Source organism: Simochromis diagramma, unplaced genomic scaffold (assembly GCF_900408965.1).
Source record: "Simochromis diagramma unplaced genomic scaffold, fSimDia1.1 OVJJ01000419.1, whole genome shotgun sequence".
Lineage (NCBI taxonomy): Eukaryota > Metazoa > Chordata > Actinopteri > Cichliformes > Cichlidae > Simochromis > Simochromis diagramma.
This window is the reverse complement of record NW_024387244.1, coordinates 5728401-5748475: the sequence shown is the minus strand read 5'-3', so window position 1 is coordinate 5748475 and position 20075 is coordinate 5728401. Positions and strand designations below refer to the sequence as shown.

The window sequence follows — 20075 nt, the reverse complement described above, 5'->3', positions numbered from 1 at the left end:
TTGATTTTACTGACTTCATTATTTATCTCCTTGGTTCGGTTTTTGTATCTTAAAAAAAAAGGATAATGAGCATAGACATCCGGTCACTGTATGACAAACCACAGTCCTGCTAATTTGAGTCACAGAACTAGACGTTTCATTGCTGTTTATGGTGCCTTTTGGAAAGAGATTTTTGACATCTCTTTGTTTTTTTTGCTGCACATTTTGGCAGAACAACCCCAGGACACAACTTTGGGGTGTTTTCACCTCCCTCCTTCAGAGGTTTTCATTCTTGGCACCTGCTGGAGAGCAGCCCAGTCTGGGAACCACTTGTTGTCCCAAACCTTACATCCTCTGTGCCGTGGCACGTTAAACCATCAAGTATAAGCTAAACACATCTATTTCTTACAGTGTACATTTGTCTTTTATTACATTTTTCATGTCAAGCAGTTTCTGTTTCACCATTGTCTATTTGTATTATGTTGTGAGCCAGTATGCTGTTTAATTAAACCTTTAGACATTACATACACTATTATACTGTATACAAATATAAGATTCTGACATTAAACTACACACTTTTTAATGATTCATTGTTGAGCCCTGACTGTGAAGCAGTTTGAAAGACCTTCTGTGGTTTTAAATGTGCTGAACAAATAAACGTAGCCTGATGTGAAAATGTGTGTGTGAGTAACATATATTCATCTTTCACTGAATCCAGTTTGGATTGATCTAATCCTTCTTAGTCTGATTTCTTTTAAGTTCACACTGCTACCAGTCGGAGGTGCCTGCCCTGGGCATTTCTCAATGTTTGTATTGTGCAATACAGTTTTGTGTTCCTCAGCCATTACCTGGCAACAACACAGTTACAGCACAATACAATGCCCATGTATGGTGTGTTCATTAACCTGGAGTGTAATCTGGCCATATGTGGCTATTATAATGGGGCAAGAGCACTCACATTTAATCAAAAAACCTTGATTCTAACAACTAGGAGTGTAATCAAGGCTTTATCTGGACTTTGGGCTGGGTTATGTACTCTCGGGCATTGGGTTATATAATATTCTGTCCCTGTAGCTGAACACTGAGTTACTTTTGCATAACAGAGTAAAGCTATGGAGACAATATACAGCGTGCTCGGCCTGGAGTGGATTGACGGCGGGAGCATTTTACTATTTGTGTGTGTTTTCCTGCTTCTGACTGATTTTTTGAAGAACAGAGTGCCAAAAAACTTTCCTCCTGGACCGTGGGCTCTTGCTTTCATTGGTGATCTTTGGCGTATCCAACCTGCCAGGCTTCACTTGCAGTTCGCAGAGGTATAGAAATATCTTTATTGCTGTGTAGTCGAAAATAAAGGGTCAGAAGCGTAAACAACACTCAGCGATATCACACTGCACTTTTTGCATATTGATTTAAGTAAATCAGTAAATGTGAGGTTTTGTTTTTTAAAAAAAGTCCTAAACATGTCAGGTAAATAGTAAATTATTAACTTAAATGCAAGATAGCCAAACTGAACTCTATTCCAGATTCCCCTTTGTTCTCTTTACTGGAGGTCGGGGTGGGGGGCACAATATTGATACATGCTATTAATTTTATATTGTTGATTAAGTAATTTGTCCTCCAGATTTTAAAAAAAGGGTAACTGAAAAATCCAACCAGCATTAGAAATTATACTTTTAAATAGATTTCAGCAGCTGATAAGAAACAGTTAAACTTGGGGGTTAAAACTGAAATGGGCAATCACATGACAGTGACTTCTTAAAAAATATGTCCACTCAGTGGTCAACCACAATGTCAATGCCTGTGTTCAGTTTGCAGAGAAGTATGGAAACGTTTTCAGCCTGCGACTATTTGGTGGAAGAATTGTGGTTGTGAATGGCTACAAGTCTGTGAAAGAGGCCTTGGTACAAAAAGGAGAAGACTTAATAGATCGTCCTGTCATACCCATATTTGAACTAGCAGAAAACAGAGGTGGAGTTGGTTGTATTTTCATATTTGAAGTTGAGCAACATCAGACTTAATTTACACCATTTTGGAGTTAATGTTTCTGTATGTTCCTAAAAGGTCTTGTGATGTCAAATGGTTATCCATGGAAGCAACAGAGGAGATTTGCTCTTCACACTCTCAGAAACTTTGGTCTGGGCAAGAAAACCCTGGACTTATCCATCCAGCAGGAGTGCCAGTACCTCATAGAGGCTTTTGCAGATAAGCAAGGCACAAAAAAAAATTAACTCACACTACCTTCAACTTTGAAGACAAACGCATGCACCAACAGCTACATACATTGTGTACTTAGGTATCATGACACCTGTTGCATGCGATTCATATAACATGCGTTGTCCAGTGACTCATCATATTTGATGTTTTGTTTGTGATGTTTTGGGTCCCAATTTTCTTTATTATTTTGACATGATGCAAGGGTTCCTCCGTCTTTTTTATGTATTTTACAGGAAAGCCCTTTAATACCCAGTCACTGATAAACAACGCTGTGTCCAACATCATCTGCTGTTTGGTGTTTGGGAATCGATTCGACTACACTGACAAGGAGTTTCAGTCTATTCTCCAGAAATTCAACAAGATTATGCATTTACAGGGAAGTTTGTCAGTACAGGTGAGAATACATCCAATAATTTTATTCATAACTGGATTTTATTCTGTAACTAAAATGTGTTTAATTTGAAACATTGCCGAAGAAATTTTATTGAAAACGAATACAGTAATGTTAGACTACTAAAACTAAACGGTGCGTATTCAAACTATGAGTCATGTAAATGTACACAAATATTATTGTGTGAAATCTATTTTATGAATCAAAGGTAAAAGTACTGATCTGGCACTAAAATTGTCCGTGTTGCTGATATTGTTAAAATTAACCAGTCGTATTTTTGCTGCAATTGTAGGATCCATAGTATAAAAGTTTACACAGTCACCAAACAAGCAAAAGATTATTTTATGTTTGAAACATGAATCCCATTGAAGTTGCATAAATAAGGACATCCGACTTAAAAACCAGCTAAATCAGTCAACAAGCAGCCAACAGTATAGCTTTATTTCCAATCCAAAAATTTCTGTATGACATGAAACTGTTGTTTCTAGTTAAGGGGAAGTTCTAACTACTTTATGTTTAGTTAGATTAGGCAATTGAATTCAGCTCTATTTACAACACTAAATCAACAGTCGCCTCCAGGTGCTTTATGTTGTGAGGTAAAGACCCCTACAATAATACAGAGAAAGCCCCAAAAGTCAGATGATCCTCTATGAGCAAGCACTTGGTAACAGTGGGAAGGAAAAACTCCCTCTTTACAGAAACAAATCTCAGAAAGAACCAGGCCCAGGGAGGGGCCACCACCTGTTTACATTGCCTTACTCTAAACCTACTCACCCACCCCTGTTGCTTGTCACGTGTTTTCATGGTCTTACGATGTGAAGATTCATGTGCTTCTGTGCTGAGGAGTTTTTGTTTTCTGTTCTCATACTGATCCCCTATCAGGAGCTCAGTCTGAGTACAGTTCTCTTTTTTCTCCTCCACTGCCCTTTTGTCTCGTACATTTCATTGTTTTTCTTTACGCTACCTGTTCTGACCTGTCTCCCCAATGTGATTTTTGTTTAATGTATGTATGGTTGAAAGGGGTTACATTTCGCTGCAGGCAACTGCAAGTGACAAATAAAGGCTTCATCAAAAATATAAATCTTCTGGGGGTGAATGGAGGGAGGACAAAATATACATTAAAGGACTAGTGTGGGGAATCTGAAAGGAGGTGAAGAAATGTATATCTTCACTTCTTAAGAGAAAAGAAAAACAACCTCAGTTCTTGTTTACATCTCCTTGTGTTTTGGGATCTAATATTTCATGACATTTGAAGTATAGTAGGGGTTTCCAAATATCTGTAGTTCTTGAGTTATCTGGTGTAAAAGCCAGTAGTCAACAGGTGTACCTGAAACTGTCTTCGAACTCTGTAGATGTACAACACAATGCCCTGGCTGATGAAGTGGATTCCTGGATCTCACAAGAAAATATTATTTCTGGTACAACAGTTAATTGAGTTTGTAAAGGTCAAGGTCAATGAACACAAAGAAAATATTGACCCTTCATCACCAAGAGATTACATTGATGCTTTTCTCATAGAAATGGGAGAGGTGAGTGAAGTGCTCCTTGTCTGTTGTCTACATTTCTAATAAAATGTGTGATTTGTTACCATGTAACACATTTTTGCTCCTCTCTCGCACTTATAGAACGAGAACAAAGAATCTGGTTTTGATTTACAAAATCTGTGTTTTTGCGCTCTGGATCTTTTTGGTGCTGGAACTGAAACTACAACCACTACTTTACACTGGGGACTGCTTTACATGATCTACTACCCTGACATACAAGGTGTGTTTATGAATCACATCCACCTTTACTACATATTTTCTAATCAATTTGCCATCTCTTTATATTCTCAGGGGGTCCCTAAGAGATCATATGTATTGTGAGAGGATGCGTGTAAGATGTGTAAACGTTCCCTGTAAGTCATCTATGCTGCACACAGACTCACATTGTTTCCTGTTTTCACTGTGCAGAGAGAGTCCAGGCTGAGATAGATGCTGTGGTTGGTTCATCCAGACAGCCCTCTATGAGTGACAGAGAAAAAATGCCCTATACTGATGCTGTCGTTCATGAGATTCAGAGAATGGCCAACATCATCCCCCTCAATTTGGCTCACATGACAAGCAAAGACACCACACTGGATAACTATGCAATCCCAAAGGTATACAGTTCATATGTTATTTCCCAAGTGAGGTTTTTGTCATTTTTTGAAATGACCTATCCTTTTATCAGATAATTAAGAATGTTTTTAGACAGATTAAATGGAATAATAATAATCAAAACCAAAAACATGCTGGGAATTTGGGTATTTCACTTAAAGTACTAAAAATCCTCCTTTATACGCCAACTCTAGAGGCGTATAAATATATAAATACATTATCTCAGGAACTTCTTTAAGTTTCTTGAAGATTTTTCACCTCTCATCTGAGAAGCTTCTGGTGGAGAGTCCCGGATTTAAGCCATATTAGGAATGTCCCTTAAGAGGGTCACTGGCCCACTATTGATCACCTGCCTAATCACATGAGCCAAAGGTCTGAAGTACACTAGGATGAGGTGTTTGGAGAAGTCTCTCCTGAGTTTCTCTGATAAAGGGATGATAGGAGATGACAGTGCTGACAATGCTATTCTGTTTTCCTTCTGTTTCTCCCTAGTTGATGTCTGACCTTTTTTACAGTATCTTTGCTGATTCGATAACCACATGCTTTAAGAGCGTTCGTTACATCTGTGTGCTCCTTCTCTCTCTCTTGTGGCTTGGAGGGAACATTTTCTGCCCCGTGTTGCAGGATCCTTCAAGAAACTTAGAGAAGTCCAGTCGCTTTTCCTTCCAAGTGCACTAGATTACCATAACCTGGATGACTGACAACCTTCACAGACATAAATACATTGTATTGTCAAAAGTAATTACTTACTCATCCAAATCACTAAATCAAGGTCTTCCTGGCACTTTAATGGCCACAGGTGTATAAAATCAAGCACCTTAGCATGCAGACTGCTACTACAAACATTTGTGAAAGACTGGGAGCTCTCAGGACCTCAGTGAATTCCAGCGTGGTACCATGATAGGATGTCACCTGTGTAACAGGTCCAGTCATGAAATTTCCTCATTACTAAATATTCCACAGTCAACTGTTAGTGGTGTTATAACAAAGTGGAACCAATTGGGAACGACGGCAACACAGCCATGATCACATAGTGGGGGCCAGCAGAGCACAGAGGTCATCAAATCTCTGCAGAGTCAAACAATCAATCACTACAGACCTCCAAACTTCACGTGGCTTTCAGATTAGACCAAGAGCAGTGCACAGAGAACTTGATGGAATAGAGCTGCAGCTGCAATCTTGACATCACCAAGAGCAAAGGAAACCCAACAGACGCACGCTGCGAAAAGCACGCTGCCACTGGACTCCAAAGCAATGGATACGTGTTCTCTGGGTTTGTCAGGTGCCAGCATTGTGCCAAGTGTAAAGTTTGGTGGAGGGGGGATTATGGTGTGGAGCTGTTTTTCAGGAGTTGAGCTCGCCCCCTTAGTTCCATTCAAAGGAACTCTTAATGCTTTAGCATACAAAGAAATTTTAGACAATTTCATGCTTCCAACATTGTGAGAACAGTTTGAGGTTGGATCCTTCCTGTTCCAACATGACTGTGCACCAGTGCACAAAGCAAAGCCCATAAAGACACAGATGAGCAAGTTTGATGTGGAAGAACTTGATTGGCCTGCACACAGTCTGACCTATAGATAGAAAGCCTTTGGGATGAATTAGAGCAGAGATGGCAGGCCAGGCCTTCTCATCCAACATCAGTGTCTGACCTCACAAATGTGCTTGTAGAAGAATGGTCAATAATTCCCATGAACACACCTTTAAACCTTCTGGAAAGTCTTCTGAGAAGTGTCCAAGCTGTTATAGCTGCAAAGGTTGGGCCAACATCATATTAAACCTTATGGATTAAAGATGGGATGTCACTCTACTGTAGCACAGGATGACAAGTTCCAACATTCGAGGAGGGCTCAGAGTAGATTGCTACTCCTACCTGTCAAAAGGAGCCAGTTTAGGTGGTTCGGGCATCTGTAGGATCTGTAGTACTGAGTGATGTGTCTTAGGCATGCCCTGTCAGGAGAAGGCCTCGGGGTAGACCCAGGACAGACTGTAGAGATTATGGATGGATGGATAATTGTGTAATGTGACACAATAATCCATTTAATAGCCCCTGCTCTTTAGTTATAGGAATTAGCTTCTTCCATGAGCTGATTTTCCACCAACTAGCAAATTAACACAATTAACAATTGCACATTTTATTATTTTTGACATTTTTAAGTTTCTAAATTCTCGAGAATTCTTGATTCTGTCCAAAACTTTGTTTCAAAACTTGCATTGGAAACAAACTAGTAAAATCATTTACTTCAATTGTATTTTTTCAGGGTACCATAATCATAACTTTACTGCACTCGGTCCTGTGTGACGAATCGATGTGGGAAACTCCACACACATTCAACCCTCAACATTTTCTGGACCAGGATGGTAAATTCAGGAAGAGAGAAGCCTTTATGCCTTTCGCTGCAGGTTAGTCAGTAGTTACTCCACATATCCTGTAACACAGTTGCATGTTTTTTATGGGTATGTGTTTACAGGGGCACTATAAAACGTTATAGCTTCATGGAACACCAGAAAGGGTTCAGATAGGAAGCAAAACACCAGTTTTCCCACAAAGACTCGGATCTGTTGAAGACCTTCCCTGATTGAAGTGCATATGCATATGCAAATTTCATAGCATTAAACTTTAACTTGCTGGGTCCCTAGTACAAAAAGTGTGCATTTTTTTTGTGTGCTGGCACCCTTCGTCTAAATAAAGAAGAGTATTTCCAGTAATGTGTCCCGTTGTGTGCTACACATGAGATATGGCAAGTTTAGCCAGTGTCCTGAAATGCTTTTCCCAACATTTTACAGACTTCATGTGTGAAAATAAGTTTTGCATGCTAGGTTTGTTTTCCCAGAACTACAAAAATATCTGTGAATTAAGGTGAATGTCCTTGTGAATGAAATCACTCAACTTCTGGTGTATTCGTAGGTAAGCGCGTGTGTCTTGGGGAACAGCTGGCCAGGATGGAGTTATTCCTGTTCTTTACCTCCCTCCTCCAGAGATTTTCATTCACTGCACCTGCTGGAGAGCAGCCCAGTCTGGAGTTCAAGTTGGGAGTAGCTCGGGCCCCCAAACCTTATCGCCTCTGTGCTGTACCACGATAAAGCAATAAATGGCACATAAAATGCCATGTTTCTTTGCATGTATCTTTATCTATCTCAAATTTGAGGGTATAGTTTATTCAGGAAGGAGGGCTTTCTGCAATCTAAAATATTCAAGTGTGCAAAAATAAATAAAACAAACTCCTTAAAAGAAATCACTGGTATGCAATTTCCTGCAGTCGCTTCCTCTGCACATTGTCTTTGTAGTTAAAACGCGACGTGCTTGAATAAACTGTATGTTTCTCATTCAGACCGCTATTTGTTAAATTTCACACTGTGGTTTTATTCTGAGGTTTGGAAGTTGAAAAAAAAACACAACGCGCCGCTCTTTACTGTCGCTCTCTTAAAATCACTGTAGTTTAAAGATTGATTATTTTAAAAAGAAAAAGTTCTGTGGAGCATAAAGTTTATGTGAAAGAAAATGAAATGTCAATAAAAGGTTGACTCATTTAAAAATTTGTGTATTTTTTTATTTATAGTATTTGTGTTAAGAATACCAAATTTTGTCATGTCACTTGTGAAAAGTAACACTTTCAGAGAGTTTCTGAATTTGAACCATGAACATGAAGGAGTATTAATTCTGAAAACTGCCTTAAACCTCAAGCCACCTTTATCTCACGAACATGCACCCCGTCAAACTTCTGGGTTTTCCCTGTAAACCGTTTGAAGTTACAGATGGAAAATATCTTGTGAAAGTAAATCACAAAAGCCAAGATAGCTAGAGACTTTTAAACAGTTGAGGCTGAAGTACTTTGCGGGACTACAAACGCTAGCAAACGGGCTCAGTGAGAAAAGATGTTCGGGTGTAAATCGATTTCTCTAAAGAGTTCTCTGTAAGTTTCTTTTAAAAATTTTCTAGAACACATTTAAGATCCAGGATGTGTTTAATCTCCATGTTACTGAGCAGTTTTCTGTTATGTCATTTTTTAAAATCTTTATAACCTTTATTATGTAAGTCTGTCCTTCAGCGCATTTTGACTTATTGTGTCAAATAACCAAGTTGTCAGCGTGCTTTTCAAAGTAAAACGATTGATGTCACCGTGTCGCTTGCTCGGTTGACCACTGGATTATGTGCCAGCAGCAGCATGTTTAATGAGAGCAGATGCTGAGAACACTGATGTTTCAAGTCAACAGAATCGTTGTGGTGATGAAAAACAGGCAACAGAAGTAGGGCAACAAACTACTCAAAAAAAAATGATCAAAGTTTCTGCATTTGCCAGAATACCACAAAACTAGGTCACTGGCCTCTTTAAGACATTTCACTCCCATGAAAGAGATCACTTTAGTCAGGTGCTCCTCACACAGCAAGTCGTCTGACGATCGATTCACAGCAAAAGCCTTTTTGGATGGTATCTTGATAAGAAAACCCAGACAGGATGGAGTTCTGGTGAGCGTTATCTCAATCTTTCGCCTATATGTCGAAAGTGATGGTATGTGCAGTCTTTGAGAGACAAAAAACATACAGAGAAACACGTTACAGTCGTTGATCGCTAGGAGACTCTCCTTGTGGGATAATGCAGTTGTTTTTTTTTCTCTCCCTATTCCTGTCCTGTCTTTCAGGTTCTGCGTGCCGCAGGTGAGTAGCGATAAGGCTCGTTAGCCACCGGACCAAAACCAACGTGTCCCAACAGGCTGCTGGCAGCGAAAGAATTGAAAGTTAACATGCTTGACGTGAGGAAATACTTAATCTCAGTTCATCTCAGTTGTGTCAGCAGGATAGAACATTGACAGGAACGTGTTTTCTCTTATCTGCCACGGTGTTGTGACGCTTGTACTTGTTAATGTTATCAGCTTCAAGCTTGCACTGGAAAGGATGAGACATTCAGTTAAAAGCTCTTCCTCCGCCTCATGTTAGGCAGCTCACTCCAGTGCTCCCGCACGCAGATGACTGAGGTAGGCTTTGAAGATCATTTTGTGAAAGGAAATTTCTTTTAAGTGATTCATAAGAAGTAAGAAATTTGTCATTTTTCATTTTGTTTCCTAAAAAAACAACCTGTTTTTCTTCTCTTCTCATTTCTTTGTTCTTACAGCTGCTGAAGGGGTTCTTCGGGATTCAGAAAAATGAGCTGAGATGACTGTCTCCTCGGTCATTTCGAGATGTATTATTGTACTTCTTACTTTTTCTATCAATTGTGAGTGTTACAGGTTCCAGTTATTTAAAAAAACACACCGCCATTACTCTGTTTCTGCTTACTGAGATCCCTTATCACACTTTGGTAGCTCTTGTGGTTTTGAATTGTAACCCTTGCTTCGGCTTTTACCACAACTTCAACCCAAGTGTTTCAGTAATTAAATTAGCAGATACATAGTCATGGAAAACACTTTTACTTTGTCTGTTCTTGGCATTCCTTCTTGCACAAAGAGGATTTTTTGGGATCTCCCACTCACACATTACAGCCAATGAATGTAATGATCCACTTGGTTTTTATAGTAAATGGGTTTTGCTATACACAATGTATTTATTGGAATGGTCTAAAATTCACTTTCTCGACTAATGCTGTGGGGAAAACTTCATGCATTTGTCTTTTCCGGACAGACTTCCCTCTTCTGCCTGTTGGCTGCCAACGAGCGATCACTACCCAGTATACTGGGTACCTGGTTGTAGAGCCAGCTCCACTCTTTCTCATGGGCTCAAATCTGACGGTGTACTGCCACACCCATGAATGTGATTGGAGGTGGGAATCAGAACAATGCTACACAGTATTCTGCCATGCATGAAAATCTCCCTGCTGTGTTTGTAGCTATCAGCTTTATTGGCTCATATTTGATAACAGAAAATTCGTTTTTAGACTTCTTGTCCCTCTCCACCAGTTAGGAAATGATAATTAAAAGTTTTCTTTTTTACATGCAGAGCCAAGATATACATGGTGCTAAATGGCAAGCCTGTGGATAAATGGGAGAGAATCAACTGCACTACAGTGAAATTCTATCTGCCCAGCATATGGATCCCACTGTCTGCAGCGATCTGCAGTAATTATATGCATAGCGTTGTGAATGGACTGGATCTACGAGCTGGCCGTATGTACAGTTTACAGCAGCTGCAAAAGAAAATTTGTGTGCAAGTGCAAAAAATAGAAAGAGAGAGTAAGACACAAATTTACAACACTGCCTATAAAAGTGGCATAATAGTAAGAAAATGCAGTGGGGTTGTAGGTAAACTTGGTTTGCAGCAGGCTAAATAAATCACAATTGTTGTTTTTTTGTTTTTCACTGCTGTCTGTTACGGCTGATGTTGAGCAGAACTTGGAGGCTGGGTTATTGGAACATAGTTTCTTTTTTATTTATTAATTTTTCTTGTAGAAGCTAACCAAACAGTACAAAATAAAAATAAAAAAAAAAGCAAAGTGAAAGGTAAACCCATGGGTACCTTGTAGTAATGGGAGCAGACGTGCTCAAACTTTAGTTACTAAAATATATATTTTTAGGAGAAAGTATAAAATTATTGAAAATATGCATTTGCTAATATTTTACACTTTGAAATTTGTTTATAGAAGTGACACAGAAAGCAAATGACTAGTTTTCATTTTCCAGCAAATGTAAAAACTAAGGTCTGTTTTTTTTTTTTGTTTCAATCATGCGCTTTTAAAGTGCCTCCAGATAAACCTGACACTATAACATGTGAAACAGCAAAGAGCTCATCCTTAATAAACTGCTCGTGGACGAGGGGGCAGGAAACGTACCTCCCTACTCTCTACAACATTTCTGTAAACAGGTATGGTGTTATGTTTTTGTTTTGTATTTTCTTGTTTATCCAAATCTCATGGTTTGATTTTTTTAATGTTTTATTTTTAGGGAAAATGGGAGTCAGATACGTCTATTTCAAATCCAGGATGCTGACAAAATCACCATACCACGAGGCATGTTTGATGAAAACACTACATACCCGATCATTATCACTGCTTCCAACCACTTTGGAACATCACAGTCCGATCCAGTCGTCCTACGTGTGAAGGACATAGGTAAACCTGTGCTTCTGCAATACTTACACAGATCTTGAATTTGAATACTTGAATACCATTGAATGTTTTTTTTTTCACTTGTTAATTTCATTCTCTTTCTTTTTTTTATTAGAGTCATATGGTTTCTCGAGAAATGTGTCATCACCTGATGTATCATTTTTAGAAAGTTTTTTTTTATGGTCACAGTTTGACTAATTTGACCTTCTTATCAGCAAACTGTTTTTCTGTTTGTGTAATATTTCTTTGAAGAGAAATTTACCTACGCCCTCGGATGAGCTCTGTCACTATTTCAGTAAACTTTAATTGCCCAGAATTTCTGTGCCATTACAGAATATGTAGCTGTTTCTGTCTCTATCATTTGTGAGCACTATATTTGGTTTCCTTTGTTTTGCAGTGATTCCCGATGCACCTATTATTATGCAGATACAGTTTCCGAGCAATTCCGTAGCAGCCACATTGCAATGGAAAAGCAATGAATCCTCAGTTTATCTCAGACCTCATGTCATGCTGCGCACAAACAACACTTCCTGGGTAAAGTTTTATTAACACTCCTCCAACGACACTGTGGGGGGTTTTTACAGCAAAAGCCTTTATCTGGCACCATGAAGTTGATCTAATCTCTCAATGTTTTTAGGAAATGAGAGCGGGCGTGGAACTCGGTAAGAATCTGATACGGGTAGATAATCTAACACATCTGACTGAGTACGAGTTCCAGATGAAAATATGCAACACAGCGCCTGTGCTGACACATACCAACGCAAGTAGTATTAGCGCCAGAAAAGCATTGCTTTGCAGCAAATGGAGCCCGTCTGTGAGGAAGAAAAGCCCTGGAAAAGGCAAGCTCACTGTTCTTGCTTATCATAAGACAGATGCAATGTAAATGTGATGATATAAGAATTTGTTGTTTCTAATTCATAGCCCACAACTTATGGTCTACCCTCCCCTCAGGTCCATCCCAGCAGTTGCAAGTTTGGAGGAAGGTGGAGAGGCAGGGGACAGACGGCCAGAGGAACGTGACTGTTTTGTGGAAGGTAATAAGTTATGGCCACTCATGAGCCCTGGCTTTTGTTGTTATGCTGACAATTATGAATCCCAAACATCCATCAAATACAAGAAATGTTTTTTATAATGCATCAGTTTGGTTATAACACAGAAAGCCTTCACTGCTGATTGGTTAAAAGGAATCATTTATCATTTTGTAAATTGCAACCATTTGATTTGCTGCGGAGACCTTTTTGTTGTGCATTTTACATGAAAGAAAAAACTTTCTCTTGACAGCGACTTCCTGCACAATACCTGACCACAGAATAATCTAACACAAAGCCTGTCTTCTGGCAGCAGTAATTTCAATTTATACAGTAAAATGAAAGTGGTGTCAGACCTCTAATCTAACTTTTGGATAATAAGCAAGTAACTGTATTTCAGACTGGCAAACTATATTACTATATTACTAAAAATGAGTAATATAGGAGTGCAGGTAGAATTTCAATTTCATTTCAGTTCTAATTTTTTATCCATCACAGCAAAGTGCAAAGAAATATAACAGCCTCTTGGCTAACGCTAAACAAGGGACAATTGCAAACAGGAAATGCCATCCTCTGATCAGAGGTTTTACAGACACCAGCTAAATTATTTTACATAACGCGCAACCCTAAAGAACTTAATCTGCAAATGACAAATGTAAATATTAAGTGATGACTGGATTTCTTTCCCAGCCTCTACCACGAGAGGATTTCAGTGGCAAGGTGATTGAGTATGACATCTTTCTGGATAATGGTCAGAAGCTTAAAACCTGTGCTGCCGAGTGCATCCAGTGTTCAGTTCAGCTACCAGCAGAGGTTAGCAGCCTGAGCATCAGTGCGGTCACCACATATGGAAGGTCGCCACCAGCTGATGTAATTCTCAGACAATCAGGTATATCAGTACTGCACACAGAAGATTAAAACAAAAGTATGGTTAAGTTATGGAGAAAATGAACACTAAATGTCTTCACTGTTCAGGTGTCCCTGGATCTCTTCTGATCAAATTGAGCCCTGCTGCTGATGGCAGTGCTGTGTTTGTTTCCTGGTCGTGGACAACAGGAAACTACCCATCGACACAGGAGGAAGAACTGCGGTATTACGTGATAGAAAGGACAAATGTATCTGGAGAAGGGCTGTGGTGGCAAAAGTTGGCCAAAGATCTAAAGAGCACATCAATCACAGGTAGACTCGCCACTGAGCCGCTAGGGAATCTGGCTGTCCACATACGAACAGCAAAATATTGCATCACATAAATACAAATTTAAATCTATGAAATGATATAAAGACACCAGGGCTTTAAATGAGAGAAAACAGTGGCCTCTTGTGGCCATTTGTTGTATTACACCAGCACAAGCACAGAATGCAGATGATAGTCTTTATATACCTTAGGTCTGTGTTTGTGAACTAATCTTCATAAATTATTCAAAATAAATAATATATTTTAATATAATGTAGTTTTTTTCTGGCTTTGCTTCAGGTTTGGCTCCAGGTGAGAGGTATAACATCTCTCTGTATGCTGTGACCACCAGAGGTGTCAGTGCTCCATCATCCATACTGCTCTACTCCAAAGAACAGAGTAACACTTCTTCAGATTTTTTTTTAAGAGAAGCTTATTTCTACATTTTTGAAGATTTTTTTAAGCATGTGCTAGATTTTGTGAATCTATACCTGGGCTTCAGGAAACACTTACCGTACCCAACACGTAGTCTTTGCATCACTGTGTGTTTCAGAGCCACTTTCTGGTCCAAGCCTCTCTGTGCTGGCCCACGAGGCCCGACGCATCCAGATCCAGTGGGAGGAGCTGCCCGTATACCAGCAGAGGGGTTTCATCACAAAGTACAACATCTATTGCAAAACACCGGAATCCAAAGACAAAGAATTAAATAGTGAGTATCAAACTGTATATGCCAATTGATGGGATGGGCATTTTTTCACAATCAGCTGTTCGACGAAAAAACATCATATTAACTGATAAATTGAGAAACCAAAACAGACATTTATTGTAGCGGTAAGTGAAAATTGGTAGGTTGTCTATAAACATTATCGGGTCACCTTATTTATCCTTTTAAGGCGGGTCCAAAATAAGTACCTGGCATGCTTTGGTGTGACGGAAAAAGTTTAGTTATATAAGCAGGCTGTTGCTTTAAAGAAAAAGTCTAACTTTTTTTTTTTTTAACACATGTTTTTCAGCTGCTTTTTCAGATCAGTATAAACACATGTTGATTTGCACTGAAGGTTTAGAGGAACCACAACTTTGCGCTGTGTTTCCTGTTCTTCTACATCACGAGCCCTGCCTTTTATGGGCCACATGTAGGCATACGTTTTGTGTCTGTATTCCACCTAGGTCAGACAAAGTCCTCCTGTGGGCGCACACGTGTGGGAAATTTATGTATGCAATAGTAAATTTATGTAAGCATAAATTGTGTCTCAGCAGAAGACTTGTGTTACAAAATGGAAAGTGTGCAACCAGGATTCCATCGATACTCCCCTCCCACAAAGATGCAGTGCATCAGCAGGGTTTTTCACCTCTCACTTCCAGTAATGTCATGAATTTGAAATGTTAAACTGCTGCATGTGGATTATGTAGCTATTATGTTAAAAATACTTTTTCAAAAAAAGCTAAAAGGAGGGGACAGCATCACTGTCTAACATGACAAGAGACCTTTTTGGTAGTTTTCTCTGAAGTCCTACGCACTTTGTATCTATCTTAGATCACCTTGGTGATTGATTGTGTATGCCGAGATCTCACCTAAGAAAAAACAGTTGTTTGTCGTCATTTTCACAGAGTCTTCAGAGTTTTCTAGAACTGGCTTTGACCACAAACAGGAAGCCATGTGGCTATGTGCACAAATGCATCCGTAAACACAGTTACAAACCAGCCTGCTTTGTGCACTATTTTTGGAATGTCAGCTTTAAAGCACCTGAGAGCGCACATTCTGCTCTCTCAAATGTGCTACGTGCAGATACTAACTATCAGTGTTCTTTGAGGTATTTCAGATAATTACTTCAGTGATCTACTTTTGTGTTATGCTATTTTGCTCTATTACTCATATACTGTGCCAAAATATAACCTGCAGCCAGATCATGCTAAAATCTTTTATTGGTAGTTAATCCTCTTACACTGCACTGAAAGTTGCAGCTTACAAGAGAAAGTCATGTGGAAACTGGTGAGATCTTTGCACTCAGAGACAGTCATGATCTGACTCAATGTTCACTATCTCTGTTTGGTAGAAACGTTTAACTGCAAATGATCTGCACAAACACACCAATACATGAGTGGAAAAATACTGGTTAGAAAAAGTTTGATGGGATTGTGGCTTTAACAGAGGAAAAAGGATCAGACTGACGTTTGGCCAATGAAGTCCTTGACAAGTGAAAGAGTCTCTTTGTTACAGATTTATCTTGTTTTTCCTTCATTTTCTGTTTTGCAATAATGTGCAAAAGTCTTGAGCCAACCCTCATTTCTCTCTATTTTTCTTGGAAAAATGAGAAATAGGTGCTGTGGCTTATTAATTCTTTATTCTTCAGCACAGCCTGAACTCTGTTAGAGAGCTTTATGGCAAGTAGTTTTCAGGTGCAGTTCTCGAAGCGTTTTGAAGGGCATTCAAAGCTCTTCTTTGAGTGTTTTCTGCCTTTTGTTCCACTCTCTATCAAGATGATCCCGCACTGCTTCAGTAACGTTAAGGTTGAGGTTATGGGAAGGCCAAATCATGACTGACAGTGTTGTTGTTTGTAAAAAATTAAAACAAAAAACTGCTGTATATATTCAAGTTCAAGTTGGGCAAATTAAGCTAGCCACAGGCCTACCAGTCAACTATGGACAAATGATGTGGTTATTGCTATTTATTTTTATGTGCAATCAACACTTATGGGGACGTCATCAGTTTAATACACAAGGTCTGGCTAGACCACTAATCAAAACTGGTGTTTCAACAGAACTGAAAGTACTAGGGTGGCAAATTCCCCATCAGTAATTGAACCTGAAAATAAATGTTTACTCATAAGAAGTGTATTTTTTCCCAAAACCCAGGAAATTATTTTCACCAGTATCCATTGTTACAAGTGTACAGTCAGCAATCCACAGACACCCACTTCCCAGAAAGCGTTGGTGCATCAGAACCATTTTTAACCTCAGTAGTTCAGCAGAGCCAAGCAGGTTTCAAGCAGCACATAGGCCACACATCCTATGATCATGCTTGTTGACAGTAGGCTGGAGGACGCTGACTAAAACCCCCAACTGATATGTTATCTTTACAAGAGGACGAGGCCAAAGAAGTAGTGAAGAAACAGAGGGATGGTCCATCTCATGTAAAAGAAGACACGTTGATGTTCAAATAGTAGCATTATGCCGGTCTTCTTCTTAAGGCTACCTTAAAAATATTGCTTGCTTAAAAAAGAAATATCTCTCATTTGCTTCTCTACACAGAGACTGTGTCTGCACCTGGTCCAAGGCAGGAGTGGTTGAACTGTCCTGAAGGAACTGTGGTTCTGCAAATGACTGCATCCAACTCAGCAGGAGAAGGACCGCGAGGGCGCTGGATCTACTCTGAGCCTGCAGCTCCTCCAGGTCAATATTCTATTGCCACAAATACTAAAACATATTTAGGCTTTTAACTCTCCTTTTGTATTTTGAGGACAACTAACATCAAAATAATATTATTTTCATAACTCCTTTACAACTTGTCTGCTAAAAGAAAAAGTGTTGTCTTTCTTTTCTTGTCTCCTGTAGTTGGCCTGGTGGTTGTGTGTGTTTTCATCGTTACTATCTTCATTGCGATCATAGCCAACCTGATGTGCTGGAGATGCGTGAGGGAAAGGTATTAATCATTTATGCTCGAAATGAACAATTAAGCTCGAAACAGCTGTTGTCCGACAGACACAAAACAAAACCTAACAGCCAAAGTATTTCTAAGGATACCACATCAGGACCTTAAGTTTTGTTTTACTAGTAACAGCGATGGATGCCATTGTGGTCGGCTTTATTAAAATGCCACACCGCAACATGAACAGATGAACAAGAAGCCACAGATTTAACACGAAGAGAAACTTAAACCAACACGTGTAGCCTACTAAATGTGGTCAAAGCACCCTTTCCCAATCTGGTGGTTTTACCTGCGGAGAGACTGATTTTGATTTGCAGTAGTAGACAGCTGTAGTAATACACGCATGCATCAGTTATATTGTCTAGTACCTCAGAGGCACAATAAGGAGGTTTTGTTGTAGCGTTTTAATCAAAAACTGAAAATCTAACTGTTTTCTGTCTTAGGATCAAACAGAAATGTATATCCTGGGGACCTGCCTGGCTAGTTGAAAACTTGCCAAAACCTGGACACAGTAATGCCATCAGACTATTGGAGGTAAACAAAGCAAGCATGTCCACTGAGATGACATTCATGCTCATCAGCCATACACTGTACATAAAAGATGAATATAGCTACTATAACATGACATTTTGGTTTGTGAACTCTGCATTTTAAAGCATCGTGATACGCTTTAAAATATAACATTTCCAAAGTAGAATTACTGTGGCGATCACTTTAGTCTCTTTGTGCCGTTTTTCATCTCTGCTTTGTGCTTTTGGCTTAACTAAATGCTAAGAGAAAGATCATAGAAAGATCATATCTTCATTAGGATAGGGATTTATAATAGTGTGTTGGGCTATAGTAGGCAACAATCCCAACACTGATCACAACAAAGAGGGGAAATACCTCCCACACACACAAACATTTCACACAGCGTGCAGTCAATTTGCATGAATGCATTTGATAGGCTGTTAGCATTTGTGGAGCCAATGAGAATCAACAAGTGATCAAATTGATAACTGATATCGATAATGGAATTAGAATCTCCACATTTTTCATTGTTCCCATTCCTAGTTCCAAGTAATGTAGCACTGGAGTCTAATAGTGTTAATTCACTTCTGATGCCAGCCTTAGCGGATGCTCCCAAGTCCAGGAACTGCAGTTGTTGACCCTTGGCAAGTATTGGCTTCATTTTTCAGCCAAGGAGACTACATCTTACTGTCAGCATAATGACCAAAAGAGAAACAACTAGCAAATGAAACAACTCCACCAGTGCCAGCAAAACAAAGAAATCAATTTGCCAGTTTTGAGCTACGCTAAAAATAGCCTACTATTAGTTTCTAGACATTGCTAGCCTGAACTATCGTAGGAAGTCAATGCTACTTCCTGCTTTCGTTCTGAGAGATTTAGATACTTTGTCTTGATGACACACATAACATAACTCTGAAACAATTGCATTGTATTTATCTCTCTAGATCTAAGTATGGATTTGATTTGTTTGTTTTGTGGTCCACAGCACGATGGAGTCGAACCATTATTCTCGTGCACCCACAATGACCCTCCACTGTCCCCCATCACTGTCATCTCCCAGGAGGAGAGGGATGAAATCTACCCCAACATCCATGTTGAAGAGTCCCAGATTGGATCAGGACCACTCACAGTGAAAACACCTTTCCTGATGTCAGATACTGAGAAAATGCTTGTTGACAGAAGGCTCGAGCATGTTTGCTACAAACCCCAGATTGGCATGATGACTTCAGAAGAAGAGGAGGTGAATGAAGTGGAGGAGAAGCAGATGGACGCTCCATTAAATGGGGAGGACGGCAGTTGTTCAAGCGTGTTTGAAGGATTACTGAGTGGCTTGTTGTTGAGTGTGGATGTGAATTCCTCTTATTCATCTCGGGAACGTACTCACGGCTTTTTGAATGATCGTCTGAGGCCTAAACCTCCTGAACCAAGCACAATATCTAGAGGCTTTCAGTTCTTACAACAACATAGAGGGACTGTGGATGAAGTAGAAACAGACTCTCCATCTCTGGACTTGCCACAGGATGAGATTATGACTCCTGACACAGCAGACCCCAGCTTGTCTCAATGTACTGGTGAGATAATACTGTTTGGCGGTTACTTCCCTCAGATTGCTGCCGTCAGCAGTGATCAACTGTAGCATGGACGATGGGGACGACACAAAGAAAAAAAGATAAACCTGCACTACAAAGAAAGCATTATCAAACCACCTTATCGCTTGAAATGATGATTTCAGTAACTTTGTGCGATCAGAATGAAAATCTGTCTGAAATTGTTGTCAAAAACAAATTCATGAAATAAATTTAAAGCAAAAAAAAACTTTATCAAGTTTGCTGAATGTCAAACATCAGAGTGACCTGATGGCAGAGTGGTTATGGCCACATGAGGCCAAAATGTCTCCTGAATATATGAATAGATATAACACCACCCCTCCAAAAATGCTAACAGTGGTGCACACTCATACA

General features: G+C 39.5%; 2 protein-coding genes across 6 annotated transcripts; both read left to right on the top strand.

The window, feature by feature from the left end:
• Positions 1-1045: 1045 nt before the first annotated feature.
• LOC120747344 (cytochrome P450 2J6-like) lies at positions 1046-8177 on the top strand. The gene is made up of 9 exons (XM_040053146.1): positions 1046-1292; positions 1788-1947; positions 2041-2190; positions 2427-2587; positions 3937-4113; positions 4210-4348; positions 4537-4724; positions 6981-7122; positions 7628-8177. The coding sequence occupies exons 1-9, from the start codon at positions 1092-1094 to the stop codon at positions 7801-7803; spliced, it is 1494 nt and encodes a 497-aa protein (XP_039909080.1). The 5' UTR covers positions 1046-1091; the 3' UTR covers positions 7804-8177.
• Positions 8178-9067: 890 nt separating this feature from the next.
• il23r (interleukin 23 receptor) lies at positions 9068-20075 on the top strand. Of its 5 annotated transcripts, none has more exons than XM_040053135.1 (18): positions 9068-9187; positions 9361-9471; positions 9592-9693; positions 9831-10475; positions 10652-10818; positions 11389-11512; positions 11593-11759; positions 12154-12290; positions 12394-12595; positions 12708-12790; positions 13475-13673; positions 13760-13963; positions 14259-14357; positions 14512-14667; positions 17208-17348; positions 17511-17598; positions 18048-18138; positions 19100-20075. In XM_040053135.1, the coding sequence occupies exons 4-18, from the start codon at positions 10201-10203 to the stop codon at positions 19748-19750; spliced, it is 2784 nt and encodes a 927-aa protein (XP_039909069.1). In that variant the 5' UTR covers positions 9068-9187; positions 9361-9471; positions 9592-9693; positions 9831-10200; the 3' UTR covers positions 19751-20075. The 5 variants fall into 5 exon arrangements, with proteins under 5 accessions (XP_039909069.1, XP_039909067.1, XP_039909070.1 ...); XM_040053136.1 differs by having other exon boundaries at positions 9069-9187; positions 9361-9693; positions 9831-9932; positions 10337-10475; XM_040053133.1 differs by having other exon boundaries at positions 9361-9693.